A 22,322-nucleotide genomic window follows, 5' to 3' on the forward strand; every position below is an offset into this window, starting at 1 on the left:
GAAATGCATTCAACTGGTGACCACTGATTTTAGTTCAGTTGGGCCTAATTCCTATTATTATTATTTTTTTGTCTTCAATCTCCTTTTAGCTTCCTTAGTATGAAATTAAGATAGGTCACCATAGGAAGAAATGTTATTTCTGAATATGAAGTATTAATAATATTTTCATTAAACTAATGAAATTTTAATATTAATTTGATATTTTAAAAGTCTTTATTGAGATAGAATTGACACACAGCACTGTGTAAGTGTAAGGCATGTGGCATAATAATTCGACTTATATACATCACGAAACCGATGACCGCAATAAGTTTAGTGAATCTCCATCATATAGATACAAAAGAAAAAGAAAAAATACTTTTTCCTTGTGATGAGAACGTTTAGGATTTACTCTAAGAACTTTCATATAGAACATACAGCAGTGTTCATTATATTAATTATGACGTAGGTTACATCCCATATTTATCTTATAAATGGAAGTTTGTATCTTTTGACTGCCTTCATCCAATTTCCACCCCCATGTAACCACAGATCTGATCTCTTTTACTATGAGTTTGTTGGTTTTTGAAGTATAATTGACCTATGTTAGTTCGTGTTACACAGCACAGTAATTTGCTATTTCTACACGTTTCAAAATAATCCCCACGATACGTCTGGTTACCATCTGTCACCACGCAAAGATATTACAGTATTATTGACTCTGTTCCCCATGCTGTACGTTTCATACCCGCGACTCATTTATCTTTGCAACTGGAAGTTTGTACCTCTTAATCTCCCTCACATATTTCTCTCCATCCCCCAACCTCCCCCACTCTGGCAACCACCTGTTTGTTCTCTGTATCTACAACTCTGTTTTGTTGTTTTTTCATTTGTTTTGTTTTTTAGATTCCACATATAAGTGAAATCATATGGTATTTTTCTTTCTTTATTTGACTCATTTCACTTAGCATAATACTCTCTAGGTCCACCCATGTTGTCACAAATGGAAAGATTTCATTCTTCTTTATGGCTGAGTAATATTCCTGTGTGTGTGTGCGTGTGCGTGTGTGTATACCACATCTTCTTTATCCATTCATCTACTGATGGGCACTTAGGTTGTTTCCATATCTTGGCTATACTAAATAATGCAGAAACGAACACAGGGTTATATACTGATACGTTTTTTGTTTGTTTGTTTGTTTGTTTGTTTTTGCGGTACGCGGGCCTCTCACTGTTGTGGCCTCTCCCGTTGCGGAGCACAGGCTCCGGACGCGCAGGCTTAGCGACCATGGCTTACGGGCCCAGCCGCTCCGCGGCACATGGGATCTTCCTGGACCAGGGCACGAACCCGCGTCCCCTGCATCGGCAAGCGGACTCCCAACCACTGCGCCACCAGGGAAGCCCATGATACATGTTTTTGAATTAGCATTTTTGTTTTCTTTGGATAAATACCCAGCAGTGGGATTGCTGGATCGTATGGTAGTTCTATTTTTAATTGTTTTGAGGAGAGATGGTATTTCCTTGAAAAAGAACTCACAGATATCCCAACTCACTGATTTCCTTTCCTATGCAGTTGACAAAAGTCAGTATTTCTAGCAGATACAAAAACAGAGATTGTTCAAGCTAATAGTAAAACTTATCCCCCAAATTTCCTTCCCCTGCAAGTCTGCACACACACCCAGTGATCCTGGAAACTCTGTGAGCATGATGTGTTTGAGAAACATAAATTCCCTCTGGACATAGCAAGATCCCAGCCAAATCCCTGGGGCCACGACTACGAGTTCCCAGAAGCAGCTTTATTTAGATCTGTTCTTCCTCCCTCCTCTCAAGTTTCCAGCATTCGGCACCTCAGCACTGCATCTGTATGTATAAAGGGACTAAAGCAACTAGCCAGCCTCCAATAATGACAGAGAGTCCGGCCAGTATGGACTCTATAGCAGAGACTCAACAAGCCTCCCCTTTCAAGGGCACATGGGTACATACAAGACAGAGAATTCCAGAAGGGCTGGTCCATAGTCTGGTTCCTGGGGGGAAAAAATGAGAGGCAAGTAGAATCTGTCTTCCAAGCCCACAATCTCCAATTTTCTTCTTTTCTCTATTCCTTCCCTATCAGATATCTTGGCATTCCTTTTTCCTCCCATCTCCAACAAAGCCTGCTCTCAGATTTTTTTTCTGAGATTTTTTCAGAATGAGAAAGGAGGAAAGGCTCTTTTCTCATTCATTCATTAATATGAATTTGAAATAAGCTACCACTGAATCATATCAGAAATATTCCTTTGTAGCAAGTGGGGCAGAAACCACTGGTCAGTTTTGAAATCTTTAAATCCACAGACCACATGATGAATGAAGCATGCCCACTGAAAGACCCTGTCACAGGCAGAGCCATGCAGCCTGGAGGGGCACATGATGCATAACTCATAAGGGGAGTAGGAGGCAGTGAACTTGAACGTCTGGCAAGCCCCTGTCACAGGAGAGCCATGCAGCCTGGAGGGGCACATGATGCATAACTCATAAGGGAAGTAGGAGGCAGTGAACTTGAATGTCTGGCCGGTAAAAGGATCTTTTCTCCAGTTGGTAGTCAGCCACAGCTGAGTCAGATGAGAAACTAAAATGTGGCCATCTTGTTGTAGATGGGATTAATGAATGGAACTGGGGAGGAGAGAGTTGGGGGGAAAGTGGGGGAAAGATGGAGGGAGGAGAAGTGGGGAGGAACCCTCATTTCACAACAGCTGGTGAAGTCTGTTGGGCAGTATCTTTCAAGGCCCTTGTGAACTCTCTTTGTATAACACTTCTGTCCTCATGGGCCCCTTCGCTTGAGTGGACCACCCAGGAATTCTCATCTTCCAAGAGGCTTCCAGAGGACCTGTCATGGCCGAAGGGCCTTACTGTGTATGAGGAGACCGTGTTTTGTTTTGCGTTTTGACACTGCCACCCTGGCCACACCTGACCCGAATGGTCTGGGGCCTCAATGGAGGGCAGCGCGTCTACACAGAAGTCAGCCACAGCCCAGGAAGTGGCCTGGAATGAGAAAAGGGTTGCTCGATGTACAGTGACAACACGACCCACAGCAAGCCTCTCTGGGAATAAATACCTGAAGGAGACAGAGGAATTGCCATCAACGGAACAGCCCAGAATCTGGCTGGAGACACGAGGGGAAGGCATTGAAAGTAGAAGCCGCGGGGCCCACAAGCAAGTGAAAACTCTGAAGCAGATGTAAGACTTTCATATAAATAAAAAGAAGCAGAATGAAGATGCTGACACACGAGCACAGCCGACTTCTCTGTGTGGCTTGGACGGCACCACTGCTGGCTGACCATTCTCCCCAGAGCAGGGAGGACACCTGGCTGCCTGCTCTGTCCACTACAGTAGCCACGGGCACAACTGATATTTGGGGTATATTGGGTTAAATAAAATACATGATTTAAATTCATTTGACCTGTTAATTTTTGTTTCTTTAATGTAGCCACAAAAGACCTAAAATTACACATGTGGCTCACACTGTATTTCTATCAGGTGGTGTTCTAGTTCACCATGAGGCCGTTTCAACTGTGAGATCTTTTTTCTTCTGTCCTATTACTCCTTGAGAATCCTAATAAGCCCCAATCACTGCAATCAACTAGAACAATCTTAAAATGTCCAGAACAAACAATGAACATACTCATGCATCAGCAAAGAATGACCCTCAAAACAGAAATGACCCAGATTTTCACATAGCAGGAGGGACAGTTAAACAAGACAGCCACCTAAGTTTCTGATTCCCTTACCTCCTCATGACTAAGCCCTACACTCAGGCCTACCTCAGGTCCTGCAAGAGTTGGCTGGACCAGTGAAGGGCCACAGGCCTCTAACGAGAGGATCCCATACCCATAACACAGAAACAATTTTAAGGGCTCACTCTTTTAAATTTTTGAAATACACGGAGCAGTCCATTTGTTTTCCATTGTTTTGCTGATCTGTAATTGCTGGTATTCACCAGAGGTGTAAAAATCTAGTTCCAATAGAGAAATCACGTTGAGAACTCAACACTTCTGTTCTATAAATTGATTAGAATCATTAGTTAGTATCACGAACTTCAGAGTGGAAGAGACTCACAGGCCATCTTGTCCAACACTTGATAATTGAGTTCCTTGACAGGGTTTCTTCAGCCTCTACTTCTGAATATCCCTTGGGCTTGTTCACCACTGAGGAAGCTACCCATTCTGATCCCAGATCCGTGAGTTCTTATATCTCCCACCATTGACCCTGGATTCTTCTTCCAAAACTACAGCATTGGTTCAATTTCTGTTTCCTGGGCAAACGTTTTAATTATGTGAAGGCAGTGATCCCTTTTCAAGTCTTTTGCAGATTGAATATCCTTTTTGTTTGTCTTGGTCCCTTCTTTGGAAAATGGGGTCTGGCCTTTTGACCTTCTTGGCTACTCTCTTTGGAATCTGCTTTGTCAATGTCTCCCCTTACAGGTTGGTGCCCAGACCTGAATGGTCAATACGTATTTGGTCCAAGCAACACAAAAGTGAGAAGAGGGGCTTTTACCTCCCTTATTCTGGGTACTACAATCCCATATAAACAGCTTAATGGTCATGACTCCCCACTTCAATTTCTTGAGCCCTGATTTTTTTTTGACCATGATCTCTGCCAAAAGAGGTCATTTTATTTTTTTAATTAAAATAGTAATAAAAAATAAAAAAAATTATTGAAGTATAGTTGATTTACAATATTGTGTTAGTTTCAAGTGTACAGCAAAGTGATTCATATATATATACACATATATATATCTCTTTTTTTCAGATTCTTTTCCATTGTAGGTTATCACAAGGTATTGAGTATAGTTCCCTGTGCTATACAGTAGGTCCTTGTCCTGATTTCTTTTTTAACAATTATATTTATTTATTTATTTTAAATTTATTTATTTTTGGCTGCGTTAGGTCTTCGTTGCTGCGCGCGGGCTTTCTCTAGTTGCGGCGAGCGGGGGCTACTCTTCGTTGCGGTGCGCGGACTTCTCATTGCGGTGGCTTCTCTTGTTCCAGAGCACCAGCTCTAGGCGCGCGGGCTTCAGTAGTTGTGGCTCGAGGGCTCTAGGGCGCAGGCTTAGTAGTTGTGGCGCACGGGCTTAGTTGCTCCGCAGCATGTGGGATCCTCCCAGACCAGGGCTCGAACCCGTGTCCCCTACATTGGCAGGCGGATTCTTAACCACTGAGCCACCAGGGAAGTCCTGTCCTGATTTCTTTCATCACTAGGACATTACCCCTTCCCGCTTTGGGAAAACCACAGATTTAAAAAGCATTCTATCACAACAGCCTTCTAAGTAGCTGTATTTCCTTTGATTTTATGCCTGCACCAGTCCTCTATTACTAGGATTTTAGAGTATTTTTCTTTTTTTGCTATTATAAGTGACACTATGATGAAAATACTTTTAAATTAATCTTTTCCCTATCTCTGTTTATTTTTTAAGAATAAATCCCTAGGAGTAAAATTAAGTAAAAGGATATAAATATTTTCAAAGCCGTTTGATATATATGTGCCAAATTGTCCTTCAGAAAGACTGTGCAGGTTTATACTTTTCTAGTGGTCTGTATCAGAACAGTCATTGCCCATTCTGGAGTTAGATTTTTTTTTTTAACACCGATTTGAGAAGTAAAGAATTGTAATCATTTATTTTAATTTGTATTGGTGGTGAGCATTTGTATATGATTGTTTAGCATATGTATTTCTACATGTCATGGTTAATCTGATGTGTTCCTTTTTCCTATTTGTGAGATGTATTTATGTGTTAAAGATATTAACCTGGCTGCATGTTGTTTCTTTTGCAACTACTTTTTCCCCAGTGGATTTTTCTGTTTTCGCAATTTTGCCAAGTATTACCAAGGAAAATAATTAATTAATTAATTAATTATTTTTAAAAAGCATTCTAAGTCTAGGAAGCTTTGTATACAAACATCAAAATCAAGCATCCACGATGGTTCACAGCCCTGGGTGTTCCTGAGAAGTTCCTGGAGGCTGAACAAATACTGAAGTCCACATCTACCCAGGAAATCAGGAAATGTATTTTTAAAAGCTCCAGGCGACTGTAATATGTATCCAGGGTTGAATCACTAATCTCAAGAAACCATGACCTTGATGCTCATGTTGATTCAAGTTAGTTTTCCTTTGAGCGGTGAATCTGAATTTTTATTTCAAATTGAACTAGCAGAACTGAATTAGTTCACTGTAAACAACTGGAGATTATTCAAGTCATTTGGAACTTGGACCAAGGAAATGTGGAGTTAGTTTAGGAACAACTGAGACGGAATTGAAAATCACCTTAAAAGAACATCAGGCTTAGGCAACCTGGTTTATAATTGGCATGTTTGCTTACTAGCAGGGTAATTTGAGCACATCAAATAACCACACTGGTTTCATTGTCTATAAAATAAAGGCACTGGTCTAGGAATCTTTAAGATGCTCTAAATTTTGGACTCAGTTCCAGGAAAGAACTTGCAAATGAAAACTGTTAAAGTTGTATCTTGCTCTCATTTTGAAATGATCTGAATTTAGCTATTGGAGCTTCAATAGGCGCAAAGGTATTATTTAAGTGTTCAAATTGCTGCTCAAATTTAATTTATCATATTTATGCCTGATTTTAAATACCATCACATTTAAAGGAGAATTGTGTTTAATCTTTCATTTGCCAGTCAGTGTTCCTCAGTTCCTTGCCATGTCTCAAGACTACAGCACATAGGGAGGGTGGGAGGGAGGGAGACGCAAGAGGGAAGAGATATGGGGATATATGTCTATGTATAACTGACTCACTTTGTTATAAAGCAGAAACTAACACAACATTGTAAAGCAATTATACTCCAATAAAGATGTAAAAAAAAAAATGACTACAGCACATATTCGAAGTGGGTCTATGGGTTCAGAAAGGTAGCTTGGTATGTCAGCAAAATCAAGTCAGACAGTCGGTCTCTACCTCTGCCCTAATCACTATGCCTCAGTTTCTTCATCTGTAAAATGGAGATGAGTTATATCACCCACTCTGTGAGCAGAGCTGCTGTAAAGATTTTTTTAATGAATAGTTGAAACTGTAAAAATCTTTAAAAATGTTATTTTTTTTTTACTATTTTTCAGTGGTTCATTCAGTACTGGCCATGCAATGTTTATTCATAAAAACAAAAGTTAAGAGACATACATACCAGGAATCCTATTGAGTGTGACCCAGAAATGTTCATCAGGACTGTAGGTGTCCTTGGACCAGGACAGTAAGTCAAGTGCCTGCTGGTCTTGGAGGACAAAATTAGCGAATTCCCTTGTGAGGGCCACGTAGGCAGTGCCAAAGTAAATGGTCATGTTGTGAGGAGGCGGAGTTTTCAATTTCGCGGTTTTAATCATGTAGGAATTTTTTTTGTTCAGTAGTTCTTGGTGGACATATTTAGTCCGTCCAATAGCATGATCGGGAGGCAGCACGCCTGGGGTGATGTTTTTCCCTTTAAATCCTTTCAGATACTGAACTATCTCCCTGTTGGTTTTCAGGGGGAAATCTTGCCCACAGGTGTTGATGGCATATTTCCACAGAACCTCAGAGCCTGCAAGATCTTTGATGCAGTTCAGGTCAGCCTGGAGCCTGGAAATCCCACCGTAGACCACGGGCTCCATCTTGGAAGCCAGAAAAGCATTTGGGAAGCAGCTCAATAATTGCTTCACTGCATCTTTAAATGTATCTGTTGCCTTTTCATCCACGTGAACACAGTAGACATTTTGGGGCATGTAAATTGCCCTGAAGAGTCTCTCAAAAGTGCCCAAATCTTTGTGGATGGTCATCATGTAAGCCAAAGGGAAGCCAGCCTCTTCTTTAGAGAGCGCTTCTGTTATGTAGTGACTTTGAGCTATGTACTCATAACAGGTAGATTCACTGAGGGTAGTTTTCAGTGCATTCTCTGTTGGGTAAAAAACCTTCCCCTTAAAAATCTGACGACAGACTTCTGCTAATAGCGAAGCATTGGACAGAGATGCTCCCAGGAAATTTTTATTCTCCCATAACTCATGATTGTAAACAAACACAAAAATCAGAGCAGTGAGCAGAGACACACAAAAAAGACACTGCTTCCAAGAGCCCATCATTCAAAACCAGTAAATCAGTAAAATGTCTCTTGGGATCTGATCAGAGCGTAGGTAGATTTAACTTACATTTTCTCCAGAATCCATAACCATCCTTTTAGAAGGTGCAGTTCTGATCGGCTGTTCCGTAACCTTCCAGTTGAGTATGCTTGTCCTTTTTTTCTGTCTTCCTTTTCTCCTCGTTTGCCACTGCATTGCATTTCCACCTTTCTTCCTCACATTTCTGAAGTAACTCTTTGGGATTTGCTTTGCTCAGACCCCACGCTGCCTTCCTGCAACCTGTTTCTACATAAAAACACGTTGCCTCAGGGAGGTTTTGACTCCAATGTGTCCACGTTTCCCTACAGGAAAATCACCAAGGGGCGAACTGACTATTCTGAAAGCCATTGCTCTAAGACTTTAACCCCAGCCTCTTCTCCTGGCCAAAAGGTTGGCAACTGTGTCAGCTCCAACTTCCTGTTAATCATTGTGTACAACTGACTGAGTTTGTTTGCTTAAACAGCACTGCCAAGTTAAAAGCGTGGGTTCTAAGCATGTGAACACTGCCTGGAGAGATATTCTGTCAATAAATATTTAGTGCTTAAAAATTAATCACCTAACCCTGCCTTTTTCCACACACGCCCCCTCTCCATACTGGCTGGCTCTGCTATTAAAGCACGGCGTATGACTAACTGTTGAGCCATTCTCTCCAGCACTTAATTTTCTCTGCTGCGAGGTAAGGTCCTTAAAAAGGCACATTAGCAAGGAACCTCCCCACCTAACTTGCTACCGTATGATGAATAAAGGCTAATGAAAAAAAAAAAGAACCAACCCCCCCCAAAACTGACAGCCCATTGTAACCCCCAAATTGCTAAAGCTGAAGTTAGTGAATGTCAAGTTTATTTCACCCAAGCCCAGGTAGGATGCAGGGAGACCAGCCTGAGGCCTGGAGAGGCAGGAGAGAAGAATCATCTCAGTTTGGGATGTTTTAGAACTTAAGGAGAGAGGCTCTTAGATTCATATATATAAACCATTCCCAACTCTTAGATTCATATATATATAAACCATTCCGTTTCCCTATCTGTAAAACATGAGAATAATTTTTTCACCTTCATAGGTCAGTCGTGAGAACACAATGAGAAAGCGCATCAAGGGTTCATGGCCTGCCCAGCAATGAATGAGGCAGAGATAGAAGATAGCTGGGCCCCAGGCTGAGATGCTGGTGCTTCAAGGTAAAATAAAGGCAGCAGCAGAGGGGCTTCCCTGGTGGCGCAGTGGTTGAGAATCTGCCTGCCGATGCAGGGGACACGGGTTCGAGCCCTGGTCCAGGAAGATCCCACCTGCTGCAGAGCAACTAAGCCCGTGCACCACAACTACTGAGCCTGAGCTCTAGAGCCTGCAAGCCACAACTACTGAGCCCGCGTGCCACAACTACTGAAGCCCACGTGCCTAGAGCCCGTGCTCCACAAGAGAAGCCACCGCAATGAGAAGCCCATACACCACAATGAAGAGTAGCCTCTGCTCGCCACAACTAGAGGAAGCCCGAACACAGCAACAAAGACCCAATACAGCCAAAAAAAAAAAAAAAAAAAGGCAGTAGCAGAGAGGAGCTGAGCTCTGCTTGAGTAAAAAGATAAGACAACCATATTCTTCACTCTTGAGGTCAAGGAGACCTCCCTGACTACACATGTGCAGAAAGTTTCCTCAGGGTCAAAAAAGGAAGGGGGTGGGAATTCCCTGGCAGTCCAGTGGTTAGGGCTCCACGCTTCCACTGCAGGGGGCACGGGTTCGATCCCTGGTTGGGGAACTAAGATCCCACATGCTGTGTGGTGCAGCCAAAAAAACAAAAAACAAACAAAAACAAAAAAAGGGAGGCGGCGCTAGCCTGTAATAGGTCCTGCCAGCCTCCCAGAGACCCTCACACAGGAATCCATCTTGGCTAAAAGACGTGCAGGCACATTGGGGGGGCCCTGAGTCAGACCCAGTTTGGGCACGAAGCAAGACAAAGCAAGGTGATTGGCCAGAGGGAACCCATAAAACTGCCCCCATATAAGTAATTCCTGCCACCCCCAAAGCGTGACTCTCCCTCTGAGCCTGCCTGCGTGTCTTTCTGCACATACTTTTCTTCTAATAAACGCTTTACCTGCTTCACTACCTTTTGTCTCTGTGCTGAATTCTTTCTTCAGAGAAGACAAGGACTGAGGTCCTGTTTCAAGCCTGCTGGCCCTGGTGATCTAGTGGTTAGGTTTCTGCGCTCTCTTCAAGCCACCTCACCCTGTAGCCCGTGGGGTCAGGACTGGGAGAGAAGAATAAACAAAAGCCCCTCCCCCAACACTCACGTCAAGGAAATGACACAATTACCATCTCTCCTTTGAAATCTTCTTAGTCTTCCCTACTCCTCCCTCTGAGAGCCCATGCCAAGTTGTATACATCTAGGATAACTCTGATCAGTTTTGTTTTATTTGGTAGTCAGCTGCACAGGGGTGAACGTACACTGTGCACACACATGGAGGGGCTATCAGCACTGGGCTCACAGGTGGCACATCTGTTTCTGGCTCCCATCACTGTCTGCACACACTAGGCAATCAGATACTTATCGCTCAAAAGCTCTATTTTGTATTCCCTGTTTCCCTGATCACCTTAGTGTGAGGTTCCTACGTTTGTGATTTATATTTTGTCATCTGTGATCTCTATTTGTATCTGTGGATGTGGGGACGTTCGAAGTACCTAGTTTTTCCAATACATCTTAATTATAAAGACAACATAATATTATAGATAGTTTGTGAACACAGTGTTTTCATGTCCTGTGCTCCTATTTCCCTCTTGTCCATAGATATACACATTCTGATTTTACCAAGAACATGGGAGATGCAAGTTTGCATCCTGCGTTTTGCACTTCCTGTCAGAGCATAACATTTTTTTTTTTTTTTTTGCGGTACGCGGGCCCCTCACTGTTGTGGCCTCTCCCGTTGCGGAGCACAGGCTCTGGACGCGCAGGCTCAGCGGCCATGGCTCACGGTCCCAGCCGCTCCGCGGCATGTGGGATCTTCCAGGACTGGGGCACGAACCCGTGTCCCCTGCCTTGGCAGGCGGACTCTCAACCACTGAGCCACCAGGGAAGCCCAAGCATAACATTTTCCATCGTGCTACTCAGTTTTCACTGGACATCGTCTTCACACCATTACCTTAGAACACAAGACTGGAGTTATCATTTGTTGTTGTTTTTTTCCCACCCCAGCTGAAAGCTAATGCATTAACAAGAAGGTTGCCAACTCTGTTTCATAATCCTCAGGAGCATAGGAAATGATGATAAGAAAGGACTTAGGGAAGTTTTCCAGAGCCAAGGGGTCAGACTTCACTTGCTTTAGGAATCAGATTCTACATACAATATGATCCAAGTGAATACAGATTGGTCTGTAAGACCCAAAATGAATTCAAACAACTCAAATATCTATCTACATAACTATCTTTCATGTGTCTACCTAGAATTCTTTGGAACAAATCATTTCTTCAATACAGTAGCCATACGAGAGCAATCTTTTCTAAAGTGATGACTAAAATTTTGTTAATTTTTGTTTTATTTGTAATATCTCTCTAGGCAGCCACTGCCCACATCAAACGAAATCGACTATAGGGATGAATAAATGGAGGCCTCAGGGCTTCCCTGGTGATGCAGTGGTTAAGACTCCACACTCCCAATGCAGGGGGCCTGGGTTCAATCCCTGGTCACAGAACCAGATCCCACATGCATGCCACAACTAAGAGCGCATGCTGCAACTAAGACCTGTTGCAACTAAGACCTGGTGCAAACAAATAAATAAATACTTAAAAAAATAAATTATAAAATAAATAAATGGTGGCATCAATGCCTAATTATGCTTTCTAAACTAGTTGAATAATTTTTACAACTTTTTCTCCTAATATATTCAGCTGATTACATCAACTCTTCCTTTGTTGATTTTGGCTATCTCCTCATTCTTGACACAATTCCATCCCTCCAGAGATTTCATGCATAAAAGCATCTCTAATAATTTGCCTGTTCTACCCTGAATTTACAGCTCCCTGAGTTTAAAGTTACAGGGTAAAGAACGTTTGCAAGTTGGCACTTTGCTGCAGTGGAGTCCTTAATTGCCTCTCACCTGAAATGCTTCAAGGGTCTTTTGATTTTGGCAACACTAGCCATTTTTTACAGGAGTTAATATCAATCTTTTTTTGTGCATCACCCCAGTGCTATCTGATGTTTACTCTCCCGGTGGTCATGTGGGAAACGCTGGTTCCCCGGACCCTCCTGACTTTCCTGAGGACCTTTTGCAATATACCACTCATCATTCTTCTAAATTCTGGGTACAATGCTCTTGCCATTTGTACAAAATAGTAGAAGGGGATGGTAACGAGTGAACAAAAAAAAAAAAAAAAAAAACAGACGTGCTCCTTTATCCCAACTTGAACATTAGATCAAAATTAATACCCCAAATTCTAAGTTGGAGGCAGTGATTGGGTAGGATAGAATTCTGAAGAAGTTGGCAACCAACACAGACTTGTGGCCTGGCCGCTCTGTAAGTGGTGAGGTGTTCACTGATGTCCCAGAATTCAACCTACACTTGCTTATTTCTATATAACATACACTCTTATGAATTCTCACTCCAGGACATAAACTAATTTTTATTCCACTAAGAAAATTGTGCTTAGAGTTTAATCTCAACAACTGACTGTAGAAAGGGAGCAGAAGAAAAGGGCTCCATTTCTACAGACGTGGATGCACTGTGCATCATGCTCGTCTTATTCTTGGGGCCACGTGGTACCCAAACCACTTTTCAAGTATTCATTTCATCATGACATCACCTCTGTGCCCAAGTGAGAAACCAGGGAAACCAAATGGAAACTTTCTCAGCGTCCACAGAGGTCACAGAGAAAGAGCAGCTTGGGTTAAATTGGTCTTAAGTGCACGTGACATTTTGTCTTTTTGAACTCCTGCAGCTCTTTCTCTCTGCCCAGGCTCTCTTCTCCCTCCATCTTCTTTCTCTGTTTATTTATGTATTTACTATGTTAAATTCTGTACACTGTTTTCTCATCATCACTGTTTTTGTTTGTTTGTTTGTTTTTGTTTTTAGCCACAGGAAATAGCTGGAAGCAACAGGGCTTAAAATAGCCCAGGAGGGTGGTGAGAGAGAGCCTGGATTGTGTGTCAGAAGGTCTCCATAATTCAAAAAGAGACATGTACCAAAATGTTCATTGCAGCTCTATTCACAATAGCCCGGAGCTGGAAACAACCTAAGTGTCCATCATCGGATGAATGGATAAAGAAGATGTGGCACATATATACAATGGAATATTACTCAGCCATAAAAAGAAACGAAACTGAGCTATTTGTAATGAGGTGGATAGACCTAGAGTCTGTCATACAGAGTGAAGTAACTCAGAAAGAGAAAGACAAATACCGTATGCTAACACATATATATGGAATTTAAAAAAAAAGTCAGGAAGAACCTAGGGGTAAAACGGGAATAAAGACACAGACCTACTTGAGAATGGACCTGAGGATATGGGGAGGGGGAAGGGTAAGCTGTGACAAAGCGAAAGAGAGGCATGGACATATATACACTACCAAACGTAAGGTAGATAGATAGTGGGAAGCAGCCGCAGAGCACAGGGAGATCAGCTCGGTGCTTTGTGACCGCCTGGAGGGGTGGGATGGGGAGGGTGGGAGGGAGGGAGATGCATGAGGGAAGGGATGTGGGAACAGATGTATATGTATGACTGATTCACTTTGTTATAAAGCAGAAACTAATAAAATAAATAAATAAAATAAAATAAAATAAAATAAAAAGAAGGTCTCCAGTTGGGCCAAAGCCACTCTTGACAGCCGGGAGCCCTTGAACCAGTGATTTGATCTCACACCTCACAGCTTCCTCTGGGGTGAATTTGAGAAAACAACCCCTGTTCTTCCTGGGGGTCACCAGTGGTGGCTTCCTCCCAGCCACGTCACCTACACCTCTGAGCCTGAGTTTTTTCCAACATCGACCTCCTGGTGCAGCTGGAGGATTCCAGAAGTAACATACAGAAAGCACCCAGCTGGGGGCTGGCCAGAGACATCAGAGCTAATTTCATACCTTGAGGGAAAGACATTGGGAAGAAAAGAGTGAAGAGAGGAAATGAGGAGGGTTGCAATTATTTAACATAAAATCACCCCAGTTAGAATGGTAGGAAAGTGCAAGAAAAAACTGGTTCTTTTCTAAACAGTCAACTAGATATCATTGGGGCAACCCAAAGCGGAGGTGAAGAGCTGACAGATGAAGAGCACCTCGGCGTTAAGTAGAGTCTGTGCCCCCAAAGCCCTTTCCAGCTGCACTTGCCCTTGAAAGGGTACCTGACAACCCTTGGCTTTCAATGCCAAAGGCTAACAGGAGGAGGCTGAGCCCAAGAACCTCTGAGGTTTTCACAGTCTAACATGTCTCTGCTCAGAAAGGCCTCAGGTTTGAGTTTTGGCTGGATTTGAGAGGTTGGTGTCGCAAGGAGAAGGTAAAACAAGGGTCCAATCCCAGTGCCAACTGGGCTCTCCACCTTTCTAGACTTCTGCTCTTTCCTTCCTCCACTCTGCACCCCACAGAGTCCTTGATGAGTTTGAAGTTACAGGAACTCATGGTCACTGCTACAGCGAGTGTTTCCAGCCAGGGGAGACCTTGAGCTTCTGATCACTGAGAATTCCGTGCTGCAAGACACTAGCCCTTCCTTCCAATTGCAATATGCTGTTCAATCAGAACAGAGTGCAAAGAAATGGATCCCCTACTCTTTTGGGTCCCTGGGTGCTGGATCGCAGTATCCCCATTTCTTCTCAAAGCTCACAGTCTACGAGGAACCTGATGCCTACTCTCTATTTGGCCAGCTGGATGCGGAAAGACCTTCTTTACAACGGATGACCATCAACAGCCCAGATTGAAAACGTATGGAAGACAGAAAGATAGCTTTGTGTTTGGCAAAACCTGAATTTACTTAGTAGATCAGTCTTTAATTCTGGAAGATGGATTTTCATAGAAACTACTTGCAGAATGACCTCATCACTTTTCAAAATTTTTCCTTTTTTTTGGCCATGGCTCGAGGCGTGTGGGATCTTAGTTCCTCGACCAGGGATCCAACCTGCACCCCCTGCAGTGGAAGCACAGAGTCTTAACCACTGGACCGCCAGGGAAGTCCCCCCATCACTTTTCTAACGGGTCCAGGGTTTCATTATCAGTTTTACATATTATGGAATGAAGTTCATTCCTCACAGGAATGTTGTGTGGAGTGAATAATCAAATAAAGCATGTTTGAAATGCCAGAGGGTGCCAAGTACTTTATTAAATTCTGGAAACATTTTCCCTTTGACTGAAGGGAACTGAGGAAAACAGTGCAAACCATTAATTAGAAACATTGTCCTGGGCTTCCCTGGTGGCACAGTGGTTAAGAATCCGCCTGCCAATGCAGGGGACACGGGTTTGAGCCCTGGTCCGGGAAGATCCCACATGCCGCGGAGAAGCTAAGCCCGTGCGCCGCTACTGAGCCTGCGCTCTAGAGCCCGCGAGCCACAACTACTGAGCCCACGTGCCACAACTACTGAAGCCCGTGTGCCTAGAGCCCGTGCTCTGCAACAAGAGAAGCCACTGCAATGAGAAGTCCACGCACTGCCACGAAAAGTAGCCCCTGCTTGCCACAACTAGAGAAAGCCCACACACAGCAACAAAGACCCAACACAGCCAAAAAATAAATAAATAAAAAATAAATAAATTTATTAAAAAAAAAGAAACATTGTCCTTTAATAAGAAAGTAAAATTTGTAGCTAAGATATACATGGATACTAATGACTTAACAAGACATGAAAATTCATGATCACCGTTGTAAGTATATTACATAATGAAACAACATACTAATAAGTGCTATGCTTTGAAAAACCTTTAGAAATAGAAATCTCATGTACCCCAATCAAATGATTCATTCATTCATTCACAAACATTTTTTGTGTACTTAGTGTGTACTTGTGTACTTTATGCAGGCACTGTGCTAGATTCTGGAAATATAAAACATAAGTGTAGCCCAAATGAGTACACAGCTACTAGATCTTAAAATGCTATTGGGGATTAAATAGAGGTAATGTTTCTTAATCAAATTTATAAGCTTTTATACAGCAAAGGAAACCATAAACAAAACAAAAAGACAACCTACGAACTGGGAGAAAATATTTGCAAATGATGTGACCAACAAGGGCTTAATTTCCTTTTTTTAAAAAAAATTAATTTATTTATTTGGCTGCACCAGATCTTTAGTTGCGGTATGCAGCATCTAGTTCCCTGACCAGGGATCGAACCCAGGTTCCCTGCACTGGGAGCGTGGAGTCTTAACCACTGGACCACCAAGGAAGTCCCAAGGGCTTAATTTCCAAAATATACAAACAGCTTATACAACTCAATAACAAAAAAACAAACAACCCAATCAAGAAATGGACAGAAGACCTAAATAGGCATTTCTCCAGGGAAGATATGCAGATGGCCAGTAGGCACATGGAAAGATGCTCAACATTGCTAATTATTAGAGAATGCAAATCAAAACTACGATGAGGTATCACCTCTTACCAGTCAGAATGGGCATCATTTAAAAAAGTCTACAAATAATAAATGCTAGAGAGGGTGTGGCGAAAAGGGAACCCTCCTGCACTGTTGGTGGGAATGTAAATCGGTGCAGTCATTGTGGAAAACAGTATGGAGGTTCCTTAAAAAACTAAAAATAGAGTTACTATATGATCCTACAATCCCACTCCTGGGCATATATCCAGAAAAGACAAAAACTCTGATTTGAAAAGATACATGTACCCCAGTGTTCATAGCAGCACTATTTACAACAGCCAAGACAAGCAACCTAAATGTCCATCAACACACAAAGGGAGGACTTCCCTGGTGGCACAGTGGTTGGGAATCCACCTGCCAATTCAGGGGACACGGGTTCGAGCCCTGGTCCGGGAAGATGTCACATGCCGCAGAGCAACTAAGCCCGTGCACCACAACTACTGAGCCTGTGCTCTAGAGCCCGTGAGCCACAACTACTGAGGCCTGCATGCCTAGAGCCCAAGCTCTGCAACAACAGAAGCCACCACAATGAGAAGCCCACGCACCACAACGAAGAGTAGCCCCTGCTCGCCATAACTAGAGGAAGCCGCTAGCAGCAATGAAGACCCAACACAGCCAAAAAAAAAAATAAATTTATTTTAAAAAATGATAAATGGATAAAGAACATGTGATTACATATATACAATGGAATACTACTCAGCCATAGAAAAGAACGAAATAATGCCACTTGCAGTAAAAAGGATGGATCTAAAGATTATCATACTAAGTGAAGTAAGTCATACAGGGAAAGACAAATATCATATGACATCACGTATGTAGAATCTAAAATGTGATACAAGTGAACTTATTTACAAAACAGAAATAGACTCACAGACATAAAAACTTATGGTTACCAAGGGGAAAGGGAGGGGACAGATAAATTAGGAGTCTGAGATTAACAGATACAAACTACTATAGATCAAATAGATAAACAACAAGCTCCTACTGCATAGCACAGGGAACTATATTTAATATCTTGTAATAAACTATAATGGAAAAGAATCTGAAAAGGAATATATATAATTGAATCACTTTGCCATACACCAGAAACTAACACAACATTGTAAATCAACTATACTTCAATTAAAAGGATGAGGTAATGTTTCCAGAAAACCATCTCCTTCCAACCTCCTCCCTCCAGTAGTTTTCCAGAAAATCAGCCCCTTCCTACAGCTCTCTCCATTCCCAGGAGGATAAAGTTGCCTGGAAGCATACTAGTGCGAAGTCTCTCCTTCTCTTTAAGGTAGAGGCAGTTAATGGAGTTAACTCTGTTGTTTAAAAGCAGAATAACAGGGGACTTCCCTGGTGGCACAGCTGATAAGACTCCATGCTCCCAATGCAGGGGGCCCGAGTTCAATCCCTGGTCAGGGAACTAGATCCCACATGCATGCCGCAACTAAGAGTTCGCATGCCACAACTAAGGAGACCTGAAGCTGCAATTAAGGAGCCTGCCTGCCTCAGCTAAGACCTGGAGCAACCAAATAAATAATTAAATAAATATGAAAAAAATAACATTAACAAAAAATAAAAGCAGAATAGCAAAAGCTGGAATGTGGAAGTGCAAAGTTCTGTTTACCTTGAGTCCCACCCCCAAAGGCCTGTCCTTCAGTCACAAAGACAGAGCCTTAGAACTGATATGTAAGAACTGTAACTTATGTTATATGAATTCCACTGAAACACACACACACAACAGTCTACAGGGTGTCCATAAAGCTGGAAACATAGGTGACTATATATATTGCAATTGAAGATATTTTCAAAGTGTAAAATACACACACACACACACACACACACACACACACACAATGCTTCCAGACTTTATGTAGAATGGAAATCAAGTTCCACATACCTGGAATCCTGTTAAGTGTCACCCAGAAATGTTCATCAGGAGAGTAGGTGTCCTTCGACCACCCAAGTAAATCAGTGGCCCTCTGGTCTTGGAGAACAAAATTAGCAAATTCTCTTGTAAGGGCTACATAGCTGGAGCCAAAGTAAATGGTGAGATTATGGGGAGGAGACATTTTTCTTATCCAAGTCCACAGCATGAAGGAAAACAATTGGTATTTCTGCTCCAAGTGCATATATCTGGTCCTTCGGATAATATGAGGAGGAGGCAGCACCCCTGGGGTGATGTTTTTCCCTTTAAATCCTTTCAGATACTGAACGATCTCCCTGTTGGTTTTCAGGGGGAAATCTTGCCCGCAGGTGTTGATGGCATACTTCCACGGGACCTCCGAGTCTATGAGGTCTTGCAGGCAATTCAGGTCAGCCTGGAGCCTGGAAATTCCTGCATAGACCACAGACTCCCTCTTGGAAGCCAGAAAGGCATTTGCGAAGCAGCTCAGCAGCCTTCCTACCGAATCCTTGAAAGCAGAGGTGGCTTTCTCATCCACATGAACGCAGTAGACATTTTGAGGCATGTAAATAGCCCTAAAAAGCCTCTCAAATGTATCAAAGTCTTTGTGGATGACCATGACATATGCCAAAGGGAACTCAGCTTCGTCTTTGGACAGAGGTTTCATTATGTAGTGATTCTGGGTCAAGTATTGTTGGCAAGTTTTGTTTCTCAGTGGTGTCATTGGTATATTTCCATACAAGATTTTCTTTCCTGTTATAATCATGTCACAGACTTCTGCAAGCACTGAAGAGTTTGAGATTTTTCCCGCTGGCAGGTATTTTGGCAGGACTAAATTGTTGGTATAGAGGAACAAAAGAATTATAGAAACGGCCATAAGCCCTACAACGAACTCGAATACCTTCAGCTTCATGTTTCCTACCATCTCTTCTGTGTTTGTCACTTCATATCATTGCTGAAGGCAGTCTTCAGGTCCATCCCCCGACTGCTGGGGAATCTACTCCCACTTCTTATTTTGAGCAAGAAGAGAAATACTGCCGCTCACTTAAGGGACAGTGGATCAACCACAAGCTGAAGTTCTTCTCTAACGATGAAGGGATTGAGTGGATCTGAGAACATGAGCCACTGGGGCCAACGGAGCAAGAGCTGAGCAGTGTTAGGTACCTTGGTCCAGGTCCATCTCAAGTTAAGACCCTAGCAAATCTGTCACGGCTGCTGACTCAAGGTGTTCCCCCGGTGTGGAGGGGGTAGAACGTGTGTCCGTCTTGCAGCGCTTTTACCCCGGAGAGGGACACCATCACCATCACCGACATCATGTTTGACCACAAGGGACGGTATATTTCTTCATCTTGGGGCCATATCAGTTGTTGTGAGGCAGGTCACCACCAGTAGTGACTGGTATTAATGTTGACAGCTCCCAGAATTGCTGAATAGCAGGGTTTCTCTTTACCTAAAGATAAAAATCAAGAATTCAGAGACGCGGGATTGGAAGGAATCTTGCAGCTTTTTCAGACCAGCTCGCTCAAGTCACAAGTGGAGCATCTTGAAAATGAACTGTCACTGATGCTCTATCACCCTCTTGGCTCGGTTTTCTCACTGACAACCTAGGAGGTGAGCACTGACGTTACACCCACGAGACTGAAGCCCACACATGCACTGACTTGCCTGAGGGTCAAAAATGAGTTCATGGTAGCATGAGGTCTCAACCCTAATAGGGTCGAGAATATGGTACCTGGAATACTCGCCCCCCCCCTTTTCTTGATGAGTTCGTCCCGTCCATCAGGCCCCCCGTGTGGCACCCCTTCCCTGCCCTGCCAAGTCTGGGTTAGGAGCCCTTCCACCTGTTCTACTAGGACCTGGTGCCCCTCTCTTTGCTTGTCTGTTTGCCCCACCTCTAGCCTATGGAGAGCGATTTCTGTCTACTGATCACTGGGTTTTTGGCACCTCGCTGATGTTAGGCAGTCATCATTAAATTAAGTCTCGTCATTTTTCTTCCCTCTGTACCAGGGGTGGACAAAACTACAATGGGCATCACGGGTGAGGGCCAGTCCACCTGCCACATGTTTCTGTACAGCCTGTGAGCTAAGAATTGTTGTACATTTTTGAATGGCTGAAAGGAAATTTGAAGAAAAAGAATATTTCATGATACATGAAAGTCAAATTTCAGTGTCCATAAATACAATGTCATTGGAACATAGCCATTGGTTTACAGATTGTCCATAGCTGCTTTCCCATGGCAACAGCAGAGCTGGCCAGTTGTAACAGAAACCATCTGGCCACCCAAGACTAGAATATTTACTCTTTGGCCCTTGACAGAAAAGATTTCTTGATCCCTCCCCTATAATTACTGATGTCTCTGCAAACCAGTATATTTTCACCACACCAAGATGACTACTGTGGACTTGGTACAACTTTACCACTTTTTCCTGTATTTTCTGGATTTCCTCATGAATGCTAGAATGACACCCTATTTGGTAGCAGAGCACGTGCTTTAAAGAGAGACTTGGAAATCTACAAACAACAAATGCTGGAGAGGGTGTGGAGAAAAGGGAACCCTCTTGCACTATTGGTGGGAAAGTAAATTGATACAGCCACTATGGAGAACAGTATGGAGGTTCCTCAAAAAACTAAAAATAGAATTACCATATGACCCAGAAATCCCACTACTAGGCATATACCCAGAGAAAACCATAATTGAAAAAGGCACATGCACCCCAATGTTCATTGCAGCACTATTTACAATAGGCAGGTCATGGAAGCAACCTAAATGCTCATCAACAGACGAATGGATAAAGAAGACGTGGTACATATATACAATGGAATATTACTCAGCCGTAAAATGGAATGAAGTTGGGTCATTTGTAGAGACGTGGATGGATCTAGAGACTGTCATACAGAGTGAAGTAAGTCAGAAAGAGGAAAACAAATATTGTATATTAACGCATATATGTGGAATCTAGAAAAATGGTACAGATGGACCGGTTTGCAGGGCAGAAATAGAGACACAGATGTAGAGAACAAACGTATGGATACCAAGGAGGGAAAGCGGCAGGAGGGGTGGGGATGGTGGTGGGATGAATTGGGCAATTGGGATTGACATGTATACACTGATGTGTATAAAATGGATGACTAATAAGAACCTGCTGTATAAAAAATAAAGTAAAATTCAAAAAAATAAAAAATAAAAAATAAATAAAAATGTATAATGCTCGCTTAAAAAAAGTTATTTAAAAAAAAAGAGAGAGAGAGACTTGGGTGGGTTTGAATCTTGGTTTTTTTTTTTTTTTTTTGCGGTAGGCGGGCCTCTCACTGTTGTGGCCTCTCCCCCTGCGGAGCACAGGCTCAGTGGCCATGGCTCACAGGCCCAGCCGCTCCGCGGCATGTGGGATCTTCCCAGACCGGGGCACGAACCCGTGTCCCCTGCATCGGCAGGCGGACTCCCAACCACTGCGCCACCAGGGAAGCCCTGAATCTTGGTTTTGCTGGTTCCTAGTGGTATGAGCTTGGGCAAGGGGTTTACTGTTCTGTTTCAGTTTTGTCATCTGTCAAATAAAGAAAATACCAGTAAGGTCGTTTGGCGGATGAATATGGGTTCATAAGTGGAATGCAATTTGCTCAGACCTTGGCACATAGAAAACTACTGACTACTAAAACTGCTAACTACTGAGTTGCAGATGGTCACTTCTAGAGGCTCACCTGCACCTCTGGTGAACCGGAAATTCAGAGCACGCTGCTTTGCCTGACTCCACTGTTCCTCAAACTCTGGCAAAACGTGGTGCTGCCAC

At 42.9% G+C, this 22,322-nt stretch overlaps 2 protein-coding genes across 2 annotated transcripts in view; both read right to left on the reverse strand.

Annotated features, from left to right (window-relative positions):
• The window catches only part of GCNT2 (glucosaminyl (N-acetyl) transferase 2 (I blood group)), a gene marked incomplete at both ends in the record, with an annotated part of 86,998 nt that extends 78,925 nt beyond the window's left edge, over window positions 1-8,073 (reverse strand). The window contains one exon of the mRNA XM_079713526.1: window positions 7,149-8,073. Coding sequence (XP_079569652.1) covers window positions 7,149-8,073 — 925 coding nt within the window. The remainder of the gene's footprint in view (window positions 1-7,148) is intronic.
• A 94-nt stretch (window positions 8,074-8,167) lies between these two features.
• LOC307059015 (N-acetyllactosaminide beta-1,6-N-acetylglucosaminyl-transferase-like) lies at window positions 8,168-19,450 on the reverse strand (the record flags this gene model as incomplete). The annotated part of the gene is made up of 2 exons (XM_079712698.1): window positions 8,168-8,355; window positions 18,532-19,450. The coding sequence occupies 2 exons, from the start codon at window positions 19,448-19,450 to the stop codon at window positions 8,168-8,170; spliced, it is 1,107 nt and encodes a 368-aa protein (XP_079568824.1).
• Window positions 19,451-22,322: the final 2,872 nt, after the last annotated feature.

This window comes from Hyperoodon ampullatus (assembly GCF_949752795.1).
Source record: "Hyperoodon ampullatus genome assembly, chromosome: 10".
In the NCBI taxonomy this organism is placed as follows: domain Eukaryota; kingdom Metazoa; phylum Chordata; class Mammalia; order Artiodactyla; family Ziphiidae; genus Hyperoodon; species Hyperoodon ampullatus.